The sequence below is a fragment of the Epinephelus moara genome, chromosome 19 (assembly GCF_006386435.1).
Source record: "Epinephelus moara isolate mb chromosome 19, YSFRI_EMoa_1.0, whole genome shotgun sequence".
NCBI classification, from domain to species: Eukaryota; Metazoa; Chordata; class Actinopteri; order Perciformes; family Serranidae; genus Epinephelus; species Epinephelus moara.
The window spans coordinates 5,945,893-5,973,618 of record NC_065524.1 but is presented as its reverse complement, the minus strand read 5'-3'; the positions used below and the strand labels follow the sequence as shown (position 1 = coordinate 5,973,618).

The window sequence follows — 27,726 nt, the reverse complement described above, 5'->3', positions numbered from 1 at the left end:
ATGTGTAGCATCTCTATATTGACAAAAGTTTAAACATTTATAGTTGTATACACGATCTAAACAGCTAACTAGCGTTAGCTCAAGTTGGTAGCCTACAATCCCAGTGTTTGGGGGGCACTGTGGGAATAAACACAACATAAAGTTATCAATTCGTAGTTTATTTATATAAAAAGACATAAAAGAACATGTATACATGACCTGCAGGAAAGTGCGTTGATTACAACATTGTTAAAGATAATACAGATCAGCTGTTTGGAATTGAATAACCTGACTACACCATGTCACTACGGCTTTGTCTTGTCTAACAGATGCATAGACCATGTCAACAGCCGGTGAAGGCAGGAGAAATGGCATCCTGAGAGTGAAGAGAGCATCCAGTCAGTCAGTCTTCTAGTCTGATTTCTAATTTGTGAACATCTGGTGAATGGAATGTTGTGGGTTTACTGGCAGGTTCTGGTGTCCCCTGATAGTCTTAAAGCCACTGCCAGGGAGAAAATGAGCTTAAGTATCTGGGCAAACTGAATCTTTTTCTTTATCTTTACCATGAAAATAATCAAAATATCATTGATGACCATCAAATACCCAAATGACAGTCAACTCTTAAACAGGGAACAGTGGTTAACAACAACAACAACAAAAAAAAAACAACTCATCAAACAGAGAACTATCAAGGTAGTAAACAAAGTAAGAGACAGAATTACACGATTCAAAGTCTACAGACAGCAGTTTCAGGGTGTTTTCTCTACAAGTGACGGCAGTTGTGAGCCATCTAGGTGCAGCGTCAGTTTCTCTTCAGGACTGTGGTCAGAAGTTGAAGTCTGAACAGTGATGTGTTTTCAGGTCAACTTGATCTCTGACGACTCCTTATCATCGATGACTCGGAAGACTCCCACCCTCTCTTTCTTCGTGTTCCCCTTTCCTTTGTCTGAAAACAAACAATACATCACTTCAGCTGACCAGTTGAACAGTGAAAAGATGGTTGATACAACTGAGATGTGAATCACAGTTTACACTGGCATGGAGTTATTAGTGTAAATAGAAAGTGTGCTGTGAAGAGTCAATTGAAGGGACAACACAGTTATACATTGCAGATATGTTTAAAGGTTGACTTCATCCCAACGATTAAAAAAAAAAAAAATTAGACATTTTTTGGTGTAGTTGTACCGCTAAATACAAAAGAGAAACAATTTACTTTCATCATACAGTTGACTTTAGTGTATTCTGCAGCTTCTACAGTAAAAGACAAAGGATGATTATTTTTTGATGATTACTGTACAGATTGTGTTGCTGTCAGCTGTAGGTCAGGGAGCCTATATAACTAGAAGACATTCAGACCTGTGTTGCCCTGCAATCATTTATTCTGCAAGTTCCCCGCTGAAATACAGACTGGTGTATCTCCTTACCCAGCAGGTCGCTGCGATCCAGCAGAAGCTCCAGGTCCTTGTCGCTGATCACCTTCCCCCTTGATGCTTTCACCTCTCTGAGTGGGACAAAGTTACAGCCAAATGTTACTCTCCATTTATGTGGAGAAGTTCAGTTCAAGTAAAGACCCAGTTTCAGTTCTTTACATTCTCTGAACATTCAAACTGGGTGGAGGATGATTTCTTACTTCTCAGTGCCTCTGGCTTTGAGCAGCTCCTTCAGCTCATCCAGATCAATGCAGCTTTTACTTTGGTTCAGCTCAGCCCTTGCACCTTTGAACTTATCTGTGGAGAGGAGCAACAAATTATGAAACAATCATCAAAGTCCACATTTGGAAAATGTTTCAGACACATGGTTTTTGTATGTAATAATAATTGTGAAAATAATACTAATCTCCTGCTGCAGTGAATGGAGTTAAGGGCCTGTACGTCTGGGTATGCCATGAAAGTGAAGCAACTCACTCTTGTGGATGACCATCTGCTCCAGCTTCCTCTTGGCCGAGGCCCTCTCCAGGATCTTCTGGTCAATGGTGTTGGATGTGACCAGGCGGTACACCACAACTGGTTTGGTTTGCCCGATTCTGTGACAGCGGTCCTGAGCCTGCAGGTCTGACTGGGGGTTCTGAGAGGGGGATGAAGCATCAGCACCGATGACTAACACAATACGTGTACAGGGAACACTTTAAATATAAGGGGTGTAATAGTACACAAAATTCAAAGTTCGGTTTGGTTAGATACGATTCAGTGCAGTCACTGTTTGGTACATTTTCGATACAGCAAAAAGCAGAAATGTAGTAGAAAATGTCAAATGTATAAGAACTAACATAATTTGGGCTAACGGTAGCTGCTGAGCGAGAGGCTAAAGCCACGCAACAGCTCTTGTGCCCCAGTTTGGGTGCTTTTTTATTGTGCAACCATGTGTGAGCTTCTGGATTGGCTACTGATGAGAGTCTGACTGGCAGCGGCATGTGCCTTCAGCTAAGGGTTTGTGAATGTTACAGTGCTACCGGGTTTAGCTGCTGAAGATAGTCTGTTGCTGTGTGGCAGCTCATTCTTTGGCTCGGTGTGTTTGTTATCCATCACACTCTCTGTCGCCATCGTCCTCATAATTCATAGCGAAACTGAAGTGACTCCAAACACCACACCTGCAGGTTATCAGAGGATCTTCTATTTCTTGTCTGGTAATGGTGTTACTAACCATCATAAACCGAGCTAACTTAGCATAGCTGCCTCCCTGTGTGTCTCAGTGGAGTTGACTGTTCTGGTTTGGGGGTGGGAAGGGCAGACGGCATGTTGCCTGTTCCATCCTGTGGACTGCCTTGTTGAGCACAGTGGCACTGACAACATTGTATTAAACGCAGTTTAAGCTGTATATCTTATTTTCCAAGTGTAATACGATGGGTTCAACGTATCATCCTGTTCGTAATGCGTACTGAACCGAAGGCCTCGTACCAAACGGTTGAATACAAATATGTGTATTGTTACACCCCTAGTTGACATGTTTCACAAACAGGTTTACTTTACTTGATGTTTAATCTGCACCCACCCAGTCACTATCAAAGATGATGACAGTATCAGCTGCTGTCAGGTTGATCCCAAGTCCTCCTGCTCTGGTGCTCAGCAGGAACAGGAACACCTCGGGATCTTTGGAAAACTTGGTCATCTGGGGAAGAAGAAGAACCTGATGATTACTAAATACATATACTCTGAAGTCTGAAGGCGGCAATTATGTTGCTTGCTAATTCTTGGCTCACACAAGAGCTTCAGAGTGTTCTACATCTCCTAACGAATGTGCTCACAGAGCAGCCTGCTCTCAGTGCTTTACAACATATAGAAAGCATTTCTGCACAGTTTTGTTCAACTTGTCCAAAACTCACATTTTCGTCTCTGTCGGAATAGGACATGCTGCCATCCAGTCGGCTGTACTGGAAGCCCCGCAGATAACAGTAATCCATCAAAAGATCCAAGATGGATGTCATCTGACTGAAGATTAGAACCTGGACCACAACAACCAATCACAAGTCAGAAAGACGCTGGCATGTAATATACCAGACAACAAACAGCTGAGCAGAGGATTGTCTACACAAAGCAGCACTATTCAATAATAATACATGCTACATCCCTTCACTGTAAAATTACAATTAACACAAGCCTTTGATATGCTTAGTTTTACAATTACATTATCTGTATATATCTAATTTTGGTTGACTGCGTAAAAAAGCCTTGCAACTGCTTATTTCCAGGCCAATGACAAAGTAATATTGATTCCCTGAAATCTGGATCTTTTTTTGAAATATTATTGTTTTGGTCTTTTTATGATGAAGGGACAGTTCATCCCAAAATCATAAATCTAACTTTTCCTCTGTCCTTCTATTTATCACTCTAGATATTTTGGTGTGAGTTAGCCACGTGTTGGAGATATCGGCCATTGAGATATCTGCCTTCTCTCCAAAATAATGTAACTAGATGGCACTCGGCTAGTGGTGCTTAAAGCGCCAACTCTACAGCAATGTCTCTTTCCAGAAATCATGCTGTGGTGACTCAAAATAATTCACAGACCTTATGTGAGCAGTTTCATGAAGGAACCAACTGTATCACCACACAGAAAGATGCATGCATCTACTGCTAGCTCATCTAGCACAATTGAGCTAGTTAATGCTACAGCTCATGCTGTCACGACATTAACCTCTCGGCTGTCAGTTGTTAGTTTGAAACTCTTTATTAATCCTTCACTTTGGCTGACATGTAGTGACATGGCCACTGTTGTCCTGTTTCACCTTATGTCCCCTTTTCTTCAGTGCAGGCAGCAGTGTGTCTAGTATGAGAAACTTCCCGGAGCTCTGCACCAGCTGTTCATCAATCTGCAGGAAGGACAGCATGACAACAAAGGAACATGTCACAAAAAGAAAGATAAACACATGTGATAGTACTACCATGCCAGTCATTGCAGTTGGGTATTGTTGTTTTTATCTCAACACTGATGCTAAAACAATACGGGGGGGGGGGGGGGGAATGGTGTTCTTGCCTTATTGTAAAGACAATAAGTGAACTTGACTTTGAACAATACATTAACTTTTTAACAGTTTGAAGTGTACTTAAATATATAAATCTGAACAAATACAAAACACTGTTCACAAATTCACATAATAAATGAAACCTAACCCAACTACAATAATGTACATTAAATAACAGTTATAGTTTTAACAACAGCCAAATATATTTTGAGTTGGGATTAATAACTGTCTAACTCAAGAGAGAGTCAACAGCCAGATATTACTCCATTATCTGTTTAGAAGCAGCTGAGACTGTCACTATAATGAGAAAAGCTGGTCCACCTTTACAGTCCACCTTAAGGAAGACTAAATTCCCTTGCTAACTTCAAGGCCTATACTTTAATCACCAGATGACAAGTAAGACAGGGGAACTTGTCCTGGGTCTTCAGTTGACAAATACCGTGTCCCCCCCCACAAATTAGGAAAAAAAAAAAAATCGCCTTTGGCCACGGCTTTCGCTGGCACAGAGACAGTCAACCCCCCGCAAGTTCACAAAAGTGCGTTACCTTAAACTCCTGTGTGGCAGGGTCCAAGGGGTACTCCACTAGGTAAGGGTGGTTACAGCATCTCTTTAGCAGCATGAGAATGTTCTGCAGCTTCAGGTTGATCTGAGCATCCAGCGGGCTCTGGACATCCAGCACTGGAGTGGAGCTGGGGGAGATGAGGGAATTCAAGTTAGACTGATGCACAGCCATAGATTGTGACCACATGCCTTCGAAACACGGCAAGGTTTGTTAAACAGGTACTTTCAAACAACAAGCAAAAGGTTACAACATTAGCAGACTATTGAGATCAATGAAAGTAAACAAGCATGTGATATTAATAAACGTAAAGACAAAAAAACTCACAAGTTGAGCAAAGGCTAGGCAAGCATGACAATTCTATTCGGTTCTTTCAGTGTGCAGCTGAGATGTGTGTAGGCAGTGCTGACCTCTGTTCAAGCTCCTTGCGGACCCTCTCAAGATATTTCTCCAAGTCATGCCGATTGTCACCATCTGTTTCGTTATAGTCCACCACCCTTTGACTTCTTCGCTTCGGCCTGCCACTTGACGTCAACATTACAGGAGCCTCCGCCTAATCACACCAAGAAAGCAGACACTTAGCTTTATGTGTCTTTTTTAAACTGACCATTTGGTAAATTAAAAACGTGACATGTAGAAAATGACCCTTAAATCATCCTATTGATCCCTCATGTCCACCTGCGGACACTGATTGAGATTAACAAATTGCTAAAGGTTGAAACACTGCTCAAATAAGGCGGGGCACATTTATTTGTACCACAGTACAACACAAATCAAAGGGCTTTACATCAGACATAACACTAGAACTACTGCCTCGTTGTTGCATGAGTCCAAGTGGACGTTTGTGCCAAATTTGAAGAAAGAGGCCTATCCTGTTCACGAGAATGGGTCGGACACATGGTCACAGTAACCTTAACCTTTGACCACCAAATTCTAATCAATTTCTTTTTTTTTCAAATTCTCTTTTTATTCAGTTATTTCAGGGTTCAGTCAGACAGCTTAATCATACTCAAAGGGCTTATAGCCCTATCTTTCCAGGCCTTCTCCAATTACAGGAGAAAGTAACATGAAAATGAGTTACAATGTGTAATACAGAAGCTAAAATGGACCGATAAAGTAAATGTAAATAAAAATATGAACAAAGAATAGCTGATACAAAAAAAGAAACCAAACTCGATATATGACCAACAATATTGAAGTGTCTCTTCATGATACTCTAATCACTTTACAAACAAGGATTAAAAAATCAAATAAAAATAAAATAAAATAACTCAAAAGGACATAGATTCACCTTAAACAAACAGGTTTAATGTACACCATCCGATTTTCCCAACCTTTCGAAAGCTTGTCCTGTTGCAGTCTAATAGAAAATTTTATCATTTCCATCCTAAAGATGTTATATATAATGTTAATCCAATCATCAACTGTTGGTATTGCTGGTTTTAGCCACTTTCTGGTAATGGCTTTCCTGCTAGCAGCACTTACAACATAATATGGCTTCTGCTGGTGCAAAGGCATAAAAACAGATATAAAGACATGTAAATAAGAATATTGGCAATGTCTTCTTTAGAGACCAACGTAAAACAGAACAGCCATCTTTGATCAGGATCTCTTAAAGTTCCACATATAAAGTGGAACTTGATATTATCAGTCGATATTCACTGATTCTGATATATCTGCAATAAGCCAATATCAGCTGGCAAAGGGTTGAGAAAACACAAAAACCTTAAGAACATGTTTTAAATCTGATATTTAACAACAGAACTACATTGTGTAGAGAGAGTGTTGGTACTGTCACTGTAGCTGTGAGGAAATAAACCTAAAGAGACACATTTACAAATCCTTACAGACCTTTTCTTGGCCCAGCATCTTGGCAATGGTTTTGTTGACCACAGCAGTGTAAAAGGACTCCTGTTTGGCCGTCAGAGGAGCGTAAACAATGATCTCCTTCTTAGGAGGAACCTCCAGCGCCACGTCTGACTTCAGCCTCCTGAGCAGGAATGGAGTCAGAATCTGAAATGGAAGAAAATGCCTATTAGTATTCTGTATCCACATGAACCCTGAGGAGGCCAGTTTAAGTGTGTTAAACACCATATATTGTCAATATATGTAAATGATAAAATACATGACGCAATCTCTTATGTTTTCTATATCACAGAATAAAGCATTTTGTGCCTTGAGGACAGGAAAATGATTGTACAGTGAACCATCATGACTGTGCTTGACTGTAGAGGTTTCCTTTATTCTCATGCTGCTCACTTTATCTTTAAACTTGATACAATTAATCATTGTTCTGTAGGTTTCATTACAAGAGTAAAATATTATCCTCATCTCTGTGTACTGTGAGTTGGCTGATCCTCACTAGCAGCAAGAAGAGAACTACATCCTATCATTTTTATTTATGTAGGTCTCCTGCAGGAGCTGCCTCAGTACAGCATTTCTCTTCTCGGCACAGCAGATCTCAGGACTGTTAAACTCAAGCTTCTTCTTGGCTAAACAACAAACTTGGAATACTTCTACTACTTTGCACTTTTATAAATAGAATGAATGACAGAGGGTTTTTACATTCAATACATACATAGCAGTTTAACACCAGCGCTATAATAGTAAACACACTCTGAACATATTTAAAATTGCAACATTTTTGTTTTTGCTGCCATTTTTCATGAGTCAAAATTAAAGAACTAAGACTTTTTCTGTGCACACAAAAGATTTTTCTTTCACATTTTGCTGAAAAAACTTTGTAAAAATAATCCATCTACCTGACAGGTATTGCATATCATATCAATCTATCAATACATTAATCATGTGAAACATGTGCACATTGTGAGGTGGCCTTTTATTATGACCATCCAAACACACCTGTGTAATATTGCTGCTGTTTAGTCAGAATCTCTATATGCCATGCCTGTCAGGTGGATGGGTTATGGATTGCGTTGGTATAAGATCACCAACACAAATTTAAACAGATCTGTGACCAAAATTAGAGAGAGATTAGCCTTCTGTATGCATGGTTCTTTGATATCCACTCAAAATGGGAGCAAAACAAAAGCGTTGTCTTTATATTTTTGTTTCAAGTAGTGAACACATTTTAGCATGTCTACGTGTAACAGTCACCCATGATTGCACTGTGTAGTGATGGTCTGGAGGACTGACCTGGTGCAACATGCTGAGGATGTTCTGCTCGCGCTCAGTAGCCACCACATTCTCTGCTTCAGTGATGCTGTCGATGTCGAACCACGACTCAAAGCTAAACAGTCAACGAGAGGTTAAAGGTCTGATTAGCTGATAGTACTTTCAGATATGAGCCATCTTTTAGGTTAATGGTGTCAGACTGTGCAGGATGGGTCCACTGAAATATCTGCCCAAGTCTGTGTCACACCGTGCAATGTCACTTTTGAGCCAGGTCAGATTGTGAAATGAATGTCTGGTGAATCAAAGCAAGATAATGTAAATAGAGCTGAAGTGTTTTTATTTTTTTAACTTCAAAGGTGGCACTTCACAGATAAACTGTACATGCCACTATGATATCTACATATTAATCTAAAGGCATCTACAGCATCGGCCAAGTAAATTCTGTAATTTTATGCTGTATTGTGATTGGCTAGAATGTAGATGTAGGTCCTCACTGTAGTCATTTGTGCATGTCACCTGATGCAGGTCAAGTGCCGGCCCTAGCACACACTGGACACGTCGCGCAACAGATGACCACACAAAGTTATTACTACTTTAACTAAAGTATGTGTACCTCTTCCACCTCTGGATTATCTTAAAATCATGTGTGGACAGCCCCTGATTAAACTTGATTTTTCACCAGAAAAGCCGATCTTCAGAGCTTTGACTCATCAGGCAGCATCTTTTTGGCCATTGTCTTTATAATGATGGGATTGTGGGTCGTTTAGCTCAGGATATTTCTCGACAGCTATGAGTCACTCCTCATCCATTTTTCGTCACACACTAGCCACAACAACAGCTACAGAGCTCTCTTTACACATCAGTGGTGAGGAGTCAAGCTGCCATAGGAGCAGAGAAACAGAGAAACCATGCGGCGTCAGTAATAATTTTGCTTTCAGCCATGCTTGTTGTTGCTGTGCGTTAACAGTATGATGTCAACATGTCAACAAGTCGAAATACTGCAAGTATTATGATGTGAATATTTCCTGTCATATCAAAAATTAAAACATTATCATCATGAACAATATGATATGGCACACCCCTAATCAGCACTCAGTAATCAACATGGCTCCATACCTCTTGAGGTCATCAAACACCTCTGGCAGGAGGAAGTTGAGCAGAGACCAGAGCTCAGCCAGGTTGTTCTGAAGCGGCGTGCCAGTCAGCAGCAGTTTGTTGTCAGTGGGCAGAGTCTTCAGCTCCCGCACCAGCCGACAGTTGAGGTTTTTGATCCTGTGGCCTTCGTCCACTATCAGGTACTTCCACTGGAAGCGCTGGAGCACATCACAGACATGACCTGGCTTCTTATACAATACTCATGACAACAGTGAAATTAAGGCTGCAACTAAACCTAATCTTAATATTGATAAATCAGACTTTTATTTTCTTAATACTTTTGTCTATAAAATGTCAGAAAAACGTAAAGGGTGCCTGAGATCATTTGATCATTTCCAACAGCCCAACATATTGTGCTGTATAATCTTTCAAAAGTGCAAAGTTTCATGGCAGTGATCTTGGGGGGGGGGGGGGCAAACCTTCACTGTGCTTACAACTATGAGAAACATTATTATTTATGGCCTCCCATTCCTCCAACAGCTAAATTAGACACGTTTTTATGCCTTTGTTCACCATCTGTGCTGTGATCCCATCACTTGAACACAGTCACCAAAGTAAAAAGTGTTCATTGTCCTGGTCAGAGTTTTAAATCCCAGCACAGCACGGAGCTGAACTGGATGGCAGTAGGAGGTTGTACCAGCATCTGGTTTAAAAGTAGTTTACACTGAAGCGGAAGACATCTGAGCAAGCTAACAGAAATGAGTCCCTCTGTCCCGTTTCCATCACTGCTCTCCTTTACATTTAGTTTTGAAAATTAAGATCTGTAAAAGTATTAACACTTGTAAATGATTACAACCTGCATTCCTCTGCGTTCAATGATGCAGCTTAAAGAAAACTGCAGTGATTCCACTGAGAAAATGAGGTCTCAGGACTCCTCCACTTATGACCGGAATCACCGACATTCAGTGTTTAGGGGGCAGCCAGTCAAGGGATGGAAGCGTTTCAAAATGTTTGATGCAGGCTTTCCCACTCATTTGTGCAGCCCGCCACGATTGAAACATCTGCTGCCACGTTTTGAATTTTTTAAGCTGGACCGCTCATTAGGTGTGCTAGTGAAATATATATACCTTTCCGTTATGAAATGCTTCACACTCTCACAGCGCAAAGCACACTCTGGGTACAGACGAAGCAGCAGAACGTAAGGTGCAGTGAAAGTGAAATTTCACCATTTATTGTGCTGGGTCACTCACAAACAGCTGCTCCTCTCATTTATCGATCTGACCAGCAAAAATGATTTGCTATGGCTGATGCATGTGGTCCTCCTCTGCTTTAGACAGATTTTCAGCAGCATGAGACGTGACGGGCCAGGCCAATCAAAACAGTTTATTAAATATGGAGCGTGTTTGAGACGAAAGGCCTTTGCACACTGACTCTGTTTTTTTTGTCCAAATTGTCGCACTTCTATAAATAAAAACGACCTCATGTTGTGTCAATCACGTTTACACACTGACTCTGAAACTTTAGTCTGTCATTGAAGTTTTTGGAACAGGTTTGATTTTCTGCGTTTTTGGCATCCATCAGACGCCTTTACAGAGTTGTTTGCCCAAGAATCAGTGAAGAAGATGGGGCTGTTGGACACATCCGTGACAAGACAGAGGAACAGGGCATACAGAATCATTTCATGACTCAAATAGCTCATTCTCAGCAGGTCAGATAGTAACATTCAGGTGGATGATGATAAGAGGAGAAGGATGTGGACTGCACACAGACAGAGAGAGACTGTGGAGACAGAGACAGGACAGCTCAGCCCCTTCATGCAGCTGCGGTGCCAAAGGTAAGTCACAGGGAGAGAGAGTGGTGACAGATAAATAACTCCATTAAAGAGAAGCAAGAGAGGAAATGTGTTTTCATTTTGTCTCGTCCTACCAATTTTCACAACACATAGAACAAAATAAATGCATCTGACTCAGTGTGCAAGATTTCTGTGCCCTATGATTTTTTTCAGATGACTGATAAAAATATGCATCTGCAAAAAAACGGACTCAGTGCGCAACGGCCTTAAGACTGTAAACAGGAGCGCCACTGAGGCACTTTCAAAAACAACCAAGAGACTATCATTTCAGTATTGAATAAGGCCGGGTATCTAAAAACAGTGTCATGAGGCACCAACTGAATTATGTTGGTCTTACCGGTATTGAAAAGCTGTGAGGAAAAGGAAGCCATAATTCTAGTGCTTGACGTCCGGGCAAGCGCGTGCTGTGAACCCTCTTGCTGTTCTTGTTGGCACTGATGTTAACAGGTTAGAGCAGTCAGTCACACAGTACGTGTGAGCAGTGCGGCTCAGGCATAGCAGCTCACAGAGATTCAGTGTGTCACTTCTTTTCCTGTGTGAGCCACACGTTTATGGAACTTGTCAAGTAAATGCTGTTTTTTTGCAGCCAATCCGTCCGGTGTTATTTCATCCAACCAACGTGATTTGACCAACAAATCAACACACAAGTTTTGATACATGCTGTCTATTTGTTATTGCCTTGGAAGCTAAGAAAACACGACCTTCTCTATCTTCACCTGCAAGCAACATCAGAGGATTCTAACAGGGAGTCCAAAGGATGGCTGTACTTTGTTCAAAATAGATGCTCACTGTGTGAAATACAACCAATGCATATCTGTTCTGAATGTATGCACCTTGATATTCAATAACCAGAAACATACAGTCTGCCTCACACTCCCTGTTGATGACACCCTTTGGAAATCAAAAATGAACTCAGAGGTACCAGACTAATTAGATTTGTGATTGGGTCTGACGTTGTCAGGCTGCAAGTACCTACCTGCAGGAATTTTCTGTCTATCATGGAGATCTCAAAGGAGGTGACGACCACAGGACACATGCTGAGGGGCCCCTGAGGCCTGCGGATCTGCTTCAGTAGCTTGGCCCTCTCTTGCTGGGTGCCGTGGTAAAGCAGCACAGACACCTGGGGTAAACACAGGACACTGATCACACTGCTGCACCACAGCAGATACCAACAGAGAAGTTACCAGACAAACTCAGCAACAACCTTTTAAACCTAAAGTGAAAGTCAGCTGGAAACTTCACCACTGCTTTGAGTTGTATGTTTTTCAGTCATTCAGAGGACACGTTCTCCTACCTCTGGTGTGAAGCGCTTGAATTCGTTGATCCAGTTGGGCAGAGTAGAGAGGGGGGCCACCACCAGGAAGGGCCCCATCACTTTCTTTTCTATCATCATGGCGACGTGAGCGATGCACTGAATGGTCTTTCCCAGTCCCATCTCATCAGCCAGGATCCCGTTGATGCCATTCTCCCACAGCATCTGAGACAGAGATCGGACAGGTTGCAGGGTTACAATCAGCAGATACTGCGCACTGAACAACACCAGACGGTTCGGTGTGACTGGAGATCAAAAAATGACTGAATCATCAATCCGCTCTGTTATAATAAACTATACAGGCAAAATAAACATTCTCTTATTTGCAAATCTTGTAACAGACACTTTTCTATTCTGGTGGAGAGAGTCCAAGATATTGAAAACACCAACAGACAACTAAGTATCCAGAGCTTTAAAACAATAGGTAACTCACATAGTGGCGCATCACAGCTCTCAATGTGGACAGCACACACTGCACGTCATAGTGTATACATTTTGACATGTGTCATACACTGCTGGTGTGTGTCCAAAATCCTCTACACTTGTGCCTGGGAGTTTGAAGGACCTCTGTGCTTACTAGGCTAAGGAATGTAGATCTCTATAGAAATGCATTAGAGCTTGTGTCCACATGGCCTGTTTTTTTCAGCGGCAGCATCTTTTTTCTGTTTTTCCCCAATAAGGAGTGCACAGCGCCCTGCGCCTTTTCTTCAGAGTGCTTCAGAGCATGGGAGGCGAATGGATTTATTGACTCAAGTATGTCCTACTCCGCTACGATAGGTGGCGATATGCCCCCTTTCAGCTTGTTCGCATTGGACCTTTCTGTGGTTGACCTATTACGTCACAGACCAAACAATCGACAAACAAGTTAGCTACAGTTAGCTAGCAGCAAACTGGTACCATGATGGAAAGAGTGGTATTGAACTGAACTGTGAATTTTATGAACCATCACACCTCTAATAATAATATACTTTATTTTTACCTTGGGAAAGTCAGATTTTCAATCTGTAGTTCAAACTAAAAACACTGTCTACCCATTCAAAGAGACAAATGAATAATCAATTTCCAAATTCTCATGCTCCTCACCCTCAGCCACTCAATGCCTTCAATCTGGTACCACCTCATGACCCCTCCGTCAAAGAGCTGTGGCTGCTGGCAGGGCACCGGCTGGCCGTTGACCTTCCTGTGAGGATCCAGGAGGTGCTTGGCGTTGTCTCGCACTGTCTCTGACAGACGGTTCTTGATATCTTGGTTGGAATCGCTCATCTTCTCGATATCCTCAGCTTCTAGTTTCTTCTGGGCCGGTGCCTCGTCCTGATATCAAATAATTGATAAACTGACATTTCCATTTTCCCTTTTGAATGATTAAAATCTATTATCTATCCACAAGGAATAGGTCAAAATACAATGAACCATTACCGCTTCCTCCACTTTTGGTTTCTTAGCTTGTGACATGATTTCCTGGAAGACAAAATCAAGAAGAACCAATGTGAGCAGATCAGTAAATGGCAAATCTCCGAAACGGATAAAACATCAAATGAGAACTTACTTCTTTGGACATGACATCTGCTATTTTGTAGTCTTCATCCCTCCTCCTCTTCTTTTTATCTAGTTCAACAGGAAACAGAGTCACAAACCTCATACACACTAATATGTATGTGGATTTGAAGTTTACATCACCAGGGTTTATGTCACTTAAACTGGTGGTTCGTTGTATTTAGTATAAGAGCTGCTCACCTTTCTCAGGCTCTGCATTGTTCACGGTCTGCATTTCAAAGACAAATATACTTCTGTGAGCAAGGTTTGAAGAATATTCTAATGCTATGAAATGTTTTTAGTAAAGCTTCCCTCACCTTCTTGGCCTTCTTTTCAAGTTTTTCCTTCTTGAGTTTCTCCTGCAATCAGAGTAAAGGTGTTGTAGTGACTCAGACTGTTGTGAGCAGGTGCAGACACACCACAGGTTGTTACTGCACGAGTTCAACACACACACACACACACTGTACCTCATTTTGTTGCTGCTCCATTTTAGTCAACAGGAATTTAGAGTAGATGTTGCTCTTCTGAAGCAAATGCTGAAGTCTCTTGAACCGCATGTCATGAGAATCCTTCTCCCGTGATTCCCGGGCCTTAAGGTGAGCATTGCAAAATAATCAGACATCAGTGGCATTTTGATACCAGCGCCAATACTGTACAGTTCTTTATAGCTATATCAAAATGACTCTTTGAGGAATATTTTCTACAAAAACCGTTTACATTAATGAAAACTCAGGTTGTTGAATGTTAAATGGTGTCTGAACACAAGCTGTCTTGGAAGAACTTTTGATACCAATGCCGGCCTTACACCAAACAACTTCAAGCGGTTTCACTGTCGCAGACAAATTCCAACGTTGGGATAAAATCCTGAGACTTTTTACTCAGTTGGTGAACGCTCCCGTGATCTCAATCATTTGGTCCAAGGTGATCATAACACTTAGTCCGAGCTATCTTAAGTCAGTCCGTTTCTCGCCTTGACATTCCGACAAACATCTTTAATTTTATCTTAAGTTTATAGTCTAGGCTCATGCAAATACTGAAGTTCACTGACGTGAATATTAGGGGTGGGGGGGAATCGATACAGCAAACTGTTACGATATATTGCGTGGCGATATTGTATCGACACATGGACACCAAATATCAATCTTTTATTAAATACATTAGTTTTTGCAAATACACATTTTAATCAGGGATGCACGCGATTAGACGTCTAAACAATCAAACGTCGCAAGTTGGCACAAGAAATATAAGTTGCTTAAACTAATTAGTGTTTCATTAATGTACAAGGCCACCACTAGTGGGTGCTGCAGAGCCGTCAGACAGCAGTCCCTCTCCCAGTGGTAATGCTCGAGTAGACTGGAGTTTTAAAACAGGGCTGTGGAAAAAATGGAGAGATGTCCTCTTGCAAAACCAGTGTGGTTTGGCAGTACTTCGATCTAGAAAATAAATTCAGCAGCAATTCATTTTTTTGAGATGTTATATTAATGTTAACTTTAAGTGAGTTTTTGTCAGATAATGTGCAGGGTTACCTTCATACTGCACGACGCAAAATGCCTCTCATTTCAGCTGAACTTTAATTATACATTAGATGTTGTTTTATTTACTTTAAAGTGAAGTGCTGTCATTTCTGTGAGATAATCTGCAAGGTTCAATGTGCCCCACATTTCAGGCAATTTATTTATATTAGATGTTATTTTAGTGGTTAACTTTTTGAGTTGCCATCATGTTCACATTCATACCACATGACACAAAGTGCAAGATCCCCAATTTTAACAAAATCTTACAGTGTGTGAAAAAAAACTCCCATTGTCTTTAAATATGACAGTCAGTACATTTAAATGCAGCTTGAGAAAATTGAATTATTGGTTTAGTCCGACTGAAATTGGACTATCCATGGCTCGACTAACACGTCTGGATAATTCAATTGAAAATCGAACTATTGCTGCATGTATCAAGTCGGTGTTCTGCGCATGCACCACTTTTTCCTTCGTGGGCTTTCACCCGGAAGGAGATGACATAGCAGCAGTGCAGTAACTCCCGGAAAAACAAACAAACACCATGGCGACCAAGAAGCAGAAGATGCACTTCTGGATGGACGAGGAAACTACATTCATACTCTGACAGCTAAAGGAGCTAAACATTTTGAAGATTATGGATGGAAGGAAAAAACATGAAACACAGATTTATTTTAAAAAGTTTCTGAACAAGAACCGGAACTAGTTCAGTACGCACTATATTAAAAAGGACACAGCGCCGCCTATCAAGGCGGAGTCAGACTTACTACAGTAGGTCAGAATTTCGACTTTCTCTTCTGCATGTATACCCAGACAAGATGAGAAGTCCAACTTGACTGATTAGCCGAGCTATGAGCTTAGCTTGACTACTGTGTGCATGTAAATGTACTGAGTGTGTCAGACAAGTCTTCCAGTTTATAGTAGGCATTAGTGGGATGGAGGATTCAATGCCCAGTCCCAGACCATATACTGATTTACAAACACTTTTTAAAAAGAAAAAGGGGGAGGACATACATCCTAAGGGAATTAATAAGCAACATACCTTTTCCATCATCTCCTTTTCTTTCCTCTCCCCTTCCTCCATCAGGTGCTTCTCTTCTTCCTCCATTTCCTTAGTGATGACCACTTCAGATGTCATATTCTCAGATTTCACACTGACATCTTCAAAGAAACAACAGTGACAGTCAAGCTAGTGGCTGGATCTACAGCCCCATGTCCTCATTCATTTTAGAAACAGCTCCATATCTTTTCAACCATGATCAACTTTTATTACTTCTTGGATGGCCATTTATAATGTAGGTAATAAATACACAATTACCTCACTATCTCAACCTTAGGACAGAAAGGTAAACCACATTAAAAGGATAGTACACATTTTTGAAGTGGGGTTGTATGGGGTACTTATCCATAGACCGTATATTATACTGCTGTTGAGGGGACAGCAAATAAAAAGTGTTTTAGGCACTTAAGAGAACACCTAAAAAAAAAAATCAATATCAGTTTAAGTAACTTTAACTGTATTTAGAATATTTCCACGTTTTTTCCTTAATGTAAAACAGTGATTTCCAGCGGGAAAATGAAGCAGTTATATCGCTCTCTTCAAAGTCAGACTCAGTTGAGAAAAACAGTAATTTAACATTGCTGAACACAGGAGCTGCATTACATTTTAGAAGACCTTGTGAGCAGCAGAGTGACCACATATTTCAGTTTGGATTAAGGCCCTTAAAGTATGTTACTTCATATAAATATCTTGATCTTGTTTTTAATGAAAATATGACCTTCTCCGATGGAAGACAATCATTGGCAGTCAGCAGGGAGAGCTTTAGGGTCTGTAATGTGTAAAATGAAATTGTGCCCCGACCTAGGTTTTTTGACATTTTCAAAACTTTATGACTCAATGGTTGGCTCAATTTTATTTTATGCAGCAGGCGTGTGGGGTTTTAAAGATAGCCCTGACAGTAATGCTATTCAGTTTCGAGCCATGAGGTGCTTTCTCTGGGTTCACAGGTATACTGCTAAAGGGGCTACTGAAGGGGACATGGGATGGGTGTCGTGTCTTGTGAAACAGAGATGTGAAATAGTTCGGTTGTGGAACCGCCTTGTTCAATTGCCAGAGGATAGGATGACCAAAAAGATTTTTAACTGGGACTGAACTCATAATCAACCTTAGGCAAAAGAGGTTTCTGTATTATTTTCATTTTCTGATTTAAATTATATATTTAGGAACAATTTGCAGTGTAATATAAACATAGTGAAAGAAAAACTAGTTAAGATTCACAATGAACAATGGAAAGATGACATCTGGTCCAAACCAAAGCTCAGAAACTACGTTCAAATCAAAGTGGGGTTCCATACAGAACATTATGTAACTTTTAATTTGAAGAGGGGACAGAGGTCCCTTTGTGCCCAGTTAAGAACTGGTACCCTTCCTCTGGCTATTGAAGTGGGCAGATATAAAGGTATCGCAGAGGAGCAATGTATATGTGTTCTTTGTGATCTTGATGTTGTTGAAGATGAATATAATTTTCTGTTTCATTGCCCTTTATACTGTGATTTAAGAAACTACCTGTTTGAAAAAATTCAGTGGAAAAATCCTGATTTATTTTGGTTGTCCGAAGGTGAGATGTTGCGTTGCCTTTTGATGAGGAGACCTTTGCTTTGGCAAGATTTATAGAAAATGCTTGGCACTTAAGACAGAGAACGTTGTACCCAACATAATAAGATGTTTCTGTTATGGAATTTGGCTGTTCTGAAATTTAACTGCCATAAATATTATTTATGTCATTATTTGATATGTTTTGTTCACATATATTATTTAAATGATTTATTTTCCTGAATTTCGATTTTGGTTTGTATCAGGGCTGCAGAGGTACTGGTTGTGTATTGTGTTGCGCAGGGGCGCTTTTGGGTGTTGCGCATGATGTTTACATGAGGTGCAGAGCAGGTACAGAGATGCTGCGGTTGTAATCTCCTCCAAGAAGGAGTTGAGAGCGGAGAAAGTTAAGAGTTTAAGGTAACATTTCATCATCGGACAAAGGAAGAAGCAGTAATTTTATTGCCGTTTTTTTGGGGGGTTTTTATTTTTATATTTTTGCTGAAGTGGACTCATTCCCTCTCGGTTGTGTGCAGCCAGCGAGGTATATTTCATTTTGGGATTTACTGTGTGTTCATTGTGCATTTTTACTGTCATGTTTCTACAGCGTGTAAGTAATATTAATATGTTGTCATTCTGTAAATTGTCATATATTTGAACAGTTTGACGGTGGATTTGATGACGGTGACGAAGGGCGGAGAAATGAGAATAAATCCATCAGTATCTGAAACCCAATGGTGTCGTCTAATTCCTGGAGGGAGTGATAGTCAAACTCGGACCTGCGTGAACTTTCCCTGACCTGCTCGTGATCGACAGCTCGTCAAGACGGGACTACAGATAAGCCACTGTTAAGCGTTACGGACACATACGTTCATTCGTTTCTTCATGAAGATGTTCATAAGCCAGACATTGAAGTTTATGTCTGAAGGGTGACATAAGGACTGAAAAACTATAAGGAACTGTGAAGCCGAATAACAAGTGCAGTTTTTCATAAGATTTAAAGGGACATTGATGTGTTTGACTTATTGGTGTTTGGTTTACATTGATCATTTATCATTTAACTGAAAAAAAGGTGTGCATTCATGTAAGCTGACATTTGAAGGGAAGTTTTCTATGCATGATTTAATATTCTTTATGCAAGTGTATTGAAGTGTGGCCATAAGTCAGCTGTAACTAAGTGTTATAATACTTACCTTTCTTTAAAGGTTTTAATTTGAAAGTCAGTAACCTAATGTAATTTGGTTTATTCACCTGCGTATGTTGTGAAATGTGTGTTGTTAACTACACTACTCATGTGAGACAAGTTAATTGTGTACAAGTAATTTCAAAATAAGTGGAAATGTCACAAACAAGTGAGCAGACTCATTGTATTGCAGCTGCCACAGAACAAACTGCAGAGCCAGAGCAGACATATGAGTCTAGCACTGCACAAGAAGAAGTACAGTCTGGAGAGCCTTGTAAAGTAGAGCCACGCAGAAGTGAAAGATCCCGAACATTGACAGAAAAGGGAAAGGAATTGCAAAAAGAGAAAATACAAGGGCTATTACTTCGCTTTGACAGCATTTATGAACGCTGGAAAGCTTTAACTAAAGTGGCTAAATAATCTGTGATAAAACAGGATCCCAGTGATATCCTACAAGAACATATCAGCACTATTCAAAAAGAACTATCTGAACTAAATAGTGTTTATGATGAATATCGAAGGATTGACAGCCCATCTCATGACATGCGCCGCAAGCTTGACAAGTGTACATCAGTCACCAGCCTTGTTGTAAAAAATGCTCAGTCTCAAATTCAAGGAACAGAGGAGGAGCTGATTTGGCCTGATGCCAGCTCTGTATTTGCATCTTCAACTTCCAGTGTTTCACCTCCAGCCTCCAGTTGTTCTAAGGTTAATACTATTCACTCTACTGCATCATCAGCCAAAAGACAAGCGGCTGCAGAGTATGCAGCTACACAAGCTGTATTGCAGATTATGGCTGAGCAAGAGAGCCACCAAGAGAAACTGCAAAGACTTGAAGCCGAAGATAGGTTGATAGCTGCAGAACAAGAAGCAGCTGCAGTAACTCGCCGTCTTCAAGCAGAAAAGGAAGAGACTGAACGTAAGATAGCAAAGGAGAAGCAAGAGGCAGCTCTTTTAAAGAAACAGCAAGAAGAGAATGCTGCAAGGAAAAGGTCTGTAGAACATTTGAAAAGAGAACTTCAGCGTTTGGAGGAGCTGAAAAGGCTGAATGCAGCCAGAGCAAGGCTTCAAGTCTATGATGAAAATGAGGTCTATCCAGACCCAGGACTAAAACCACAGAACACTGAATTGCCTACAGTTGCCCAAGCAATTGATCAGGTGAACCCTGTGTATCAGCACACACAATCACCAAGAGATGTGGCTCCAAGAAATGTGCTTCAAGATGACACAGGAGAGCTTGTGAAGGTTTTGGCTGAGGCTATATCAGGAAACAGGTTACCCATTCCAGAGCCTACAATCTTTAGTGGGGATCCACTCATGTTTAATCATTGGAAGTCATCCTTTCAGACACTAATTGAGAGGAAAAATATTCCAACGATAGAGAAAATCTTCTTCCTTCAGAAATATGTCGGAGGAGCAGCTAAAGAAGCCTTAGAAGGTCATTTTCTGACTGATTCAGAAGACTCATATTACGCAGCATGGGACCTGCTAAATGAAAGATATGGCGAGCCATTTGTAATTGCTAAAGCCTTTCGAGACAAACTGCATGCCTGGCCGAAAGTAGCCTCAAAGGAGAGTGCTGATCTAAGAAAATTTGTGGACTTTCTACGCAGTTGTGAATCTGCCATGGCTCACAATGAGAGTCTAAATATTCTAAGTGATGGAATTGAGAATCAGAAACTGACTGCCAAACTACCTGACTGGCTGAGAACCAGATGGAACCGAAAGGCCACGCTATACCAGCTGGAACATGGAAAGTTCCCAAGTTTCAGCTATTTTGTGACGTTCCTAACAATGGAAGCTAGTATCGCATGTAACCCTATAACGTCTTACCATGCACTACAACAAAGTGAACCTGACAAAGGCAAGGTCAAGCAGCAAAATGTAGTGGTCTCAAAGAACCGCACTGCAGCTGCCAAGATCTTCACAACCAACACCAGTGAAAAGAGCATAGTCATATGTGCATCTTGTAAGAAGATAGGACATGCCTTACACAAGTGTCGCAGATTCATCGAAAAACCACTCGCTGACCGAGTCAAATTCATTCAGACTGAAAAACTGTGTTTCGGCTGTTTGAGTCCTGGCCATCACTCGAAGAGCTGCGGTAACCGGATGGTCTGTGACACCTGCTCAAAGCGTCACCCCACATGCTTACATGAAGATCGTTCAAAACAAGAACAAGAAACAAAGAGAGAACAATCTAAAGAAATAAGTGAAAGTAAGGAAAGAAAGCCAAAGTTACCGCAACCACCGGATGTCACTGAGGAAGCCACGTCCAACAGAGTTGTGCAAGACGGTAACAGTACACAGACTTCAACAATAATACCTGTCTATGTGTCAACGCAGAGTGATTCAAGCAAGGAAGTTCTTGTCTACGCTCTGCTAGATTCACAAAGTGACTCTTCATTCATTCTTGAGGAGGTGGCAGATGTCCTAAACACCAGCACCGAACAAGTGAAGCTGAAACTGTCAACAATGTCATCAAAGAGGACAATTGTACCCTGCAAAAGACTCAAAGGCCTACAAATAAGAGGGATATTCTCTTCAAAGAAGATCACAGTGTCGACAGTTTACACTCGTGAATTCATCCCTGCTAATCGCACCCACATCCCAACTCCAGAGACCGCCAAGGCATGGCCTCATTTGGAGCATCTAGCAGAACACATTGCTCCACAAATGGAATGTGAAATTGGTCTGCTGGTTGGATATAATTGCCCACAAGCTCTGATGCCCAGAGAAGTTGTTTGTGGGGAGGAAAACCAACCCTTTGCTCAGAAAACCGATTTAGGTTGGAGCATAGTGGGTTATGGTGACCCATGTGAGCATAAAGGTGATGCTATTGGAGTAAGTCATCGCATCATTGTAAGGCAAGTGACACCTGAAACCAAACCATCAGCCAAGCTCAAGGGTGAAGTTCACTATGTTTGCAAGACATGGATCAAAGAAATGTTTACTCCAGATGAGATAATTAAAGTGCTGGAATCCGATTTCAGTGAAAGATTTGGAGAAGAGGCAACTATCTCTCAGGAAGATTTCCACTTCTTAACCAAGTTGAAAGATGGTATCAAACACAACCAAGATGGTCATAATGAGATGCCCTTACCTTTTAAACAAGACAGACCAAATCTGCCCAATAATAAGTCATACGCTGTTCAACGTCTAAAGGGCTTAGAACGCAAATTCAAGAGAGACCAGAAGTACTACTCAAACTATGTGAACTTCATGGAAGACATCATCGCTCGTGGAGATGCAGAGAGGGTCCCAGATGAGGAACTCAATAATCACCCAGTCTGGTATATTCCCCATCACGGGGTATACCACCCTCAAAAGCCTGGGAAGATACGTGTTGTCTTCGATTGTTCAGCAAGGTTTGAAGACACATCATTAAATGACCACCTTCTTACTGGGCCAGAGCTCACAAACACCTTGGTCGGAGTTCTTTGTAGATTCCGTAAGGGCCCAGTTGCTGTCATGTGCGACGTGGAACGTATGTTTCATCAGTTTCACGTAAGACCTGAAGACCAAGACTACCTGAGGTTCTTATGGTGGGAGAATGGTGACCTAACCTCTAAGCCATTAATTTTTCGGATGAGAGTCCATTTGTTTGGGGCAGCCTCCTCACCTGGCTGTGCCAATTTTGGACTTAAACATCTAGCCACCGAAGGTCAGGATCGCTTCAACCAAGACATTGTCACATTCATCCAAAAGAATTTTTATGTTGATGATGGACTTGTGAGTGTAACGTCTGATGCTGAGGCAATCCAGCTCATCAAGGATGCTCGAGAGCTCTGCAGCACAGGCAAGCTAAGACTGCATAAGTTCATTTCCAACAGCGAAAAGGTATTACAATCAATACCAAAAGAAGAGTGTGCAGACAGTGTCAAGGATCTGGATATGGCCTTAGGAGAGCCGCTCATGGAGAGAGCTCTTGGGGTTCAGTGGTGTGTGTCTTCTGACGATTTCCAGTTCAGGGTCACTGTCAAGGAACACCCACTGACCAGAAGAGGAGTGCTATCCATGGTAGCTTCCATCTACGACCCACTGGGGTTCGTAGCACCCTTCATCCTCCGAGGCAAGCAGATCTTGCAACAGATGTGTAGAGACAAGGTTGGTTGGGACGAGCCACTCCCAGAAGAGCTCAGGACACGGTGGGAATTGTGGCTGCAAGATCTTCAAAACCTGTCTAAAGTAAAGATCAGAAGGTGCTACATTCCAGAGAACTTCACGGATGTCAAGCAGTATGAGCTTCATGACTTTTCAGACGCTAGCGTCACAGGTTATGGGGAGTGTACTTACCTCAGGGCAGTCAACAACAACGGAGATGTCCATTGCTCACTTGTCATGGGGAAAGCACGTGTCGCCCCCACCAAGGTAACCACAGTTCCACTGCTTGAGTTATCTGCAGCTGTGGTAGCAGCAAGAACAAGTGTTATGCTCAGAAATGAGCTAGAGATAGATGGCCTTCAAGAATATTTCTGGACAGACTCCAAGGTCGTACTTGGATATATAAACAATGATGCCAAACGGTTTCATGTGTTTGTGGCGAACAGAATCGAAAGGATCAAGTCCACCACGGATCCCAAGCAGTGGCAATTTGTTAAGTCCAAAGACAATCCTGCGGATCATGCTTTGAGGGGCCTGACGGCAGATCAGCTTGTGGCTTCAAATTGGTTTACTGGCCTAGACTTTCTATGGGAAAAGGAGCTGCCCATAGGACATGCGATGGTGGGAGAGGTCATTGACAATGATCCAGAACTTCGAAAGGCCCAGGTGCTTAACACCAGAGCAAAGGAAGACAGGACGTTGCTAGACCGCCTGGCAAAGTTTTCTGACTGGAGAAGGGCTATCAAAGCCATCGCTTGTCTCAAGCACCATGCCAAGCAAATCAGGGGTCTCAAGCCTAAAACAAATGAAACCACAACTGTTGAGGAAAGACAGGAAGCAGAGCTTTTCATAATAAAACAGGTCCAAACAGAAGCATTCAGCAGTGAAATCAAAGATATAACACAATCCAAAGAAGTAAAACCCAAAGACAAAGCAAACAAGCTACACAAACTAAGTCCATTCGTAGATGAGTATGGTGTGCTCAGGGTTGGAGGACGATTGACGAGATCTAGTCTTCACCCACATGTCAAGCATCCTGCCATCTTACCAAAGGCAAGTCATGTGTCCTCTTTACTGATCAAGCACCACCATGAGAAGGTGCATCATCAAGGAAGAGGAATAACTGTGAATGAATTGCGATCCAAAGGAATATGGATCATTGGATGCAGCAGTGCAGTGGCCTCACACATCTTCAGGTGCACGACGTGCAGAAAGTACAGAGGGAGCACACAAGATCCAAAGATGGCAGATTTGCCAGAAGATAGAATGGAAATGACACCGCCTTTTACATACTGTGGCATTGATTGCTTCGGACCGTTCTATGTTAAGGACGCAATAAAGGAACTGAAGAAGTATGGTCTTCTTTTTACTTGTATGTGCTCAAGAGCCATACATATTGAAATGCTTGATGATCTTTCTACTGACGCTTTCATCAATGCACTGCGTGCATTCATTGCTATACGTGGAAATGTAAGACAGTTGAGATGTGATCGAGGCACCAACTTTGTAGTTGCAAAAGGAGAGTTTTTGAACACAATGAAGGATTTGGATCATGAACAGATGAAAGAACATGGATGTGAGTTCATAATGAACACATCATCAAGCCACATGGGAGGAGTATGGGAAAGACAAATAAGGACGATCAGAAGTGTTCTTACAGCAATCCTTGATCAGTCTGCCAAAAGACTTGATAGTGCCTCACTCAGAACCTTTCTGTATGAAGTAATGGCTATTATAAATAGCAGACCTTTGACTACAGAGCACTTGAATGATCCGACAAGTCTGGAACCCCTGACTCCCAACCACATCCTTATGATGAAGTCCAGCATCATATCGCCCCCTCCTGGACAATTTGTGAGTCAGGCTCTGTACATGCGCAAGAGATGGTGCCAGGTGCAGTTCCTGGCAAACGAATTCTGGTCGAGGTGGAAGAAGGAATACCTTCTTAATATGGCAAAAGGATTAGAGAAACACGAAGGTGAACGACATTGTCATCCTTTGTGAAGACTGTTCTCTGCGAAATCAATGGAGATTGGCAAGAGTAACAGAAGTGTATACTAGTACTGATGGTAGAGTCAGAAAGGTGAAACTGTTAATGAGTGACTCGACCTTAGACAACCATGGAAGACGCACCACTAAACCAGTCTATCTTGATAGGCCTGTACAAAAGACTGTTCTACTGCTTGAAGCAGAATAAGTGTCATGGTTGCTCCTTTCAGAGCAAATTTATTGTGTGAAGCTGAACTTTGTGAAGTGAAAGTGAAATTGTGAAGTGAAATCACCATAACTGTGATTTGGTGGGAGTTTAACTGCCATAAATATTATTTATGTCATTATTTGATATGTTTTGTTTACATATATTATTTAAATGATTTATTTTCCTGAATTTCGATTTTGGTTTGTATCAGGACCGCAGAGGTACTGGTTGTGTATTGTGTTGCGCAGGGGATGCTTTTGGGTGTTGCGCATGATGTTTACATGAGGTGCAGAGCAGGTACAGAGATGCTGCGGTTGTAATCTCCTCCAAGAAGGATTTGAGAGCGGAGAAAGTTAAGAGTTTAAGGTAACATTTCATTATCGGACAAAAGAAGAAGCAGTAACTTTTATTGCCGTTTTTTGAAGTTTTTATTTTTATATTTTGCTCAAGTGGACTCATTCCCTCTCGGTTGTGTGCAGCCAGCGAGGTATGTTTCATTTTGGGATTTACTGTGTGTTCATTGTGCATTTTTACTGTCATGTTTCTACAGCGTGTAAGTAATATTAATATGTTGTCATTCTGTAAATTGTCATATATTTGAACAGTTTGACGGTGGATTTGATGACGGTGACGAAGGGCGGAGAAATGAGAATAAATCCATCAGTATCTGAAACCCAATGGTGTCGTCTAATTCCTGGAGGGAGTGATATGAAATGTTTGCTTTTCCTTTCGTGGACTTTTTGTTATTGATCTGTCATGTGACCATCCAGGCTGTTGTTTTGGTGAGTGTCTTGTAAGCCCATATGGGCTGGGCACCACTTTGTGCACGACACTTAAATAAAATCAATCAATCCATGTCAGACTCCAGCCCAGTTCTTCAAACTGGGTGCGTGCTAACTGACATCTACTGTGTGTAAATAACTGTCTATGGATAAGCACCCCATACAACCCCACTTCAAAAAATCCATACTATCCCTTTAATTAAAGTTGGATTAGTTCAAGAAAAAAAAAAAAAAACAGTAAACCGCTTTGGGGGCCCCTGGGGGTCACAGACTGGGGTTCTTTGTGACTGACCATTTGCAGCACCAGTCTCCATGGCCGTGCCCAGCGGCTCCTCAGATTCATCAGGTTTGGGGCAGTGAGGGGATCCACTTCGAGTTTCTTCCTTCAGGCTATCAGCATGAGGAAGAACACAAATCAAAACCAGAAGATGAGTTTCTCATTCTTTCCGCCTCTGTCTTTTAACTCACAGTCTTCATCCGGACACGTTAAGACAAGTGACAGCTCACAGATCTGCCAAGGCTGGTATAAGCTGCCAGGCAATGAGACTATCACTGGATCACTAACCCAAGTGCAGTCAATAAAGTGGGTGTGTAGATCATACAGTAAATTCCAGCATGATTAGCAAATTCATCAGAAATGATCAACAGCATCAGATATTCACAGTCATAAAGACAGAATTAGTCTTGTTGGTTTAACACGGGGCGGGACTGACTCCATTCACATGTTGAAAAAAATTACTTTGCACTGAGACCTACACCGTCTGTAGGCTGAGTTAATGGACTTACAGCCTACAGCACATGCTGGTTTTTTAATATCTACAGACACAATATAGTCAATTACGACAGCCCGCAGCATCAACAAAAGAACAGACAAATGATTCTGAGTTTCACAGACACTCTTTTACTTTTTACAATGTGGTATCGCAGCATTGAGACCCCTCCCATTTGGAGGTGATCAGCTCAAATCTAAATAAGGACTTTAACTCACCCTGCAAATCCATACGGCTCCATTATCTAATATATAGCTAAGGAATGCTCTATTGCCTAAAGCTATGATAAAATCTTACACCGACAGACACGTTGTATTCTCTTAAGCAAAAATAATTCAACTTACCAGCTCATCGTTCCAAACAGCGAAGCAGACGATTGGGCTAACGTTACTAATTCAACACTTCGAGGTAAGTTTAACTAATAAATTCCAAATAAGCGATTTTTTTGTTACACAAGCTGGTTATTCAAGCAGTCCTGAAGTAACAACTCGCTGGAGTCGCTGGTCAAAGCTAACGTTAGTTGGCTAGTGGTTATCAGTCTCGTCTTTAAGTGTGCAGGGCCGCAAATATCACAATAAAACCCTGAAATATTGCCTTACATAAAACTATACAAACGTCTATAGGAGACCTGTCTGCATGCCACTATGCTGCTCTGCAGAATGCA

General features: G+C 41.5%; 1 protein-coding gene across 1 annotated transcript; it reads right to left on the bottom strand.

The window, feature by feature from the left end:
- Positions 1-105: 105 nt before the first annotated feature.
- On the bottom strand, positions 106-27,726 carry hells (helicase, lymphoid specific). Its single transcript, XM_050070680.1, has 23 exons — positions 27,407-27,726; positions 26,585-26,682; positions 16,476-16,594; positions 14,390-14,512; positions 14,240-14,281; positions 14,124-14,151; positions 13,936-13,994; positions 13,806-13,847; positions 13,473-13,700; positions 12,372-12,554; positions 12,054-12,197; positions 9,247-9,443; positions 8,152-8,245; positions 6,847-7,008; positions 5,406-5,548; positions 4,981-5,125; positions 4,199-4,282; positions 3,299-3,418; positions 2,968-3,084; positions 1,884-2,043; positions 1,610-1,706; positions 1,404-1,480; positions 106-925 (listed from the first exon to the last, which is right to left on the bottom strand). The coding sequence occupies exons 1-23, from the start codon at positions 27,412-27,414 to the stop codon at positions 837-839; spliced, it is 2,559 nt and encodes an 852-aa protein (XP_049926637.1). The 5' UTR covers positions 27,415-27,726; the 3' UTR covers positions 106-836.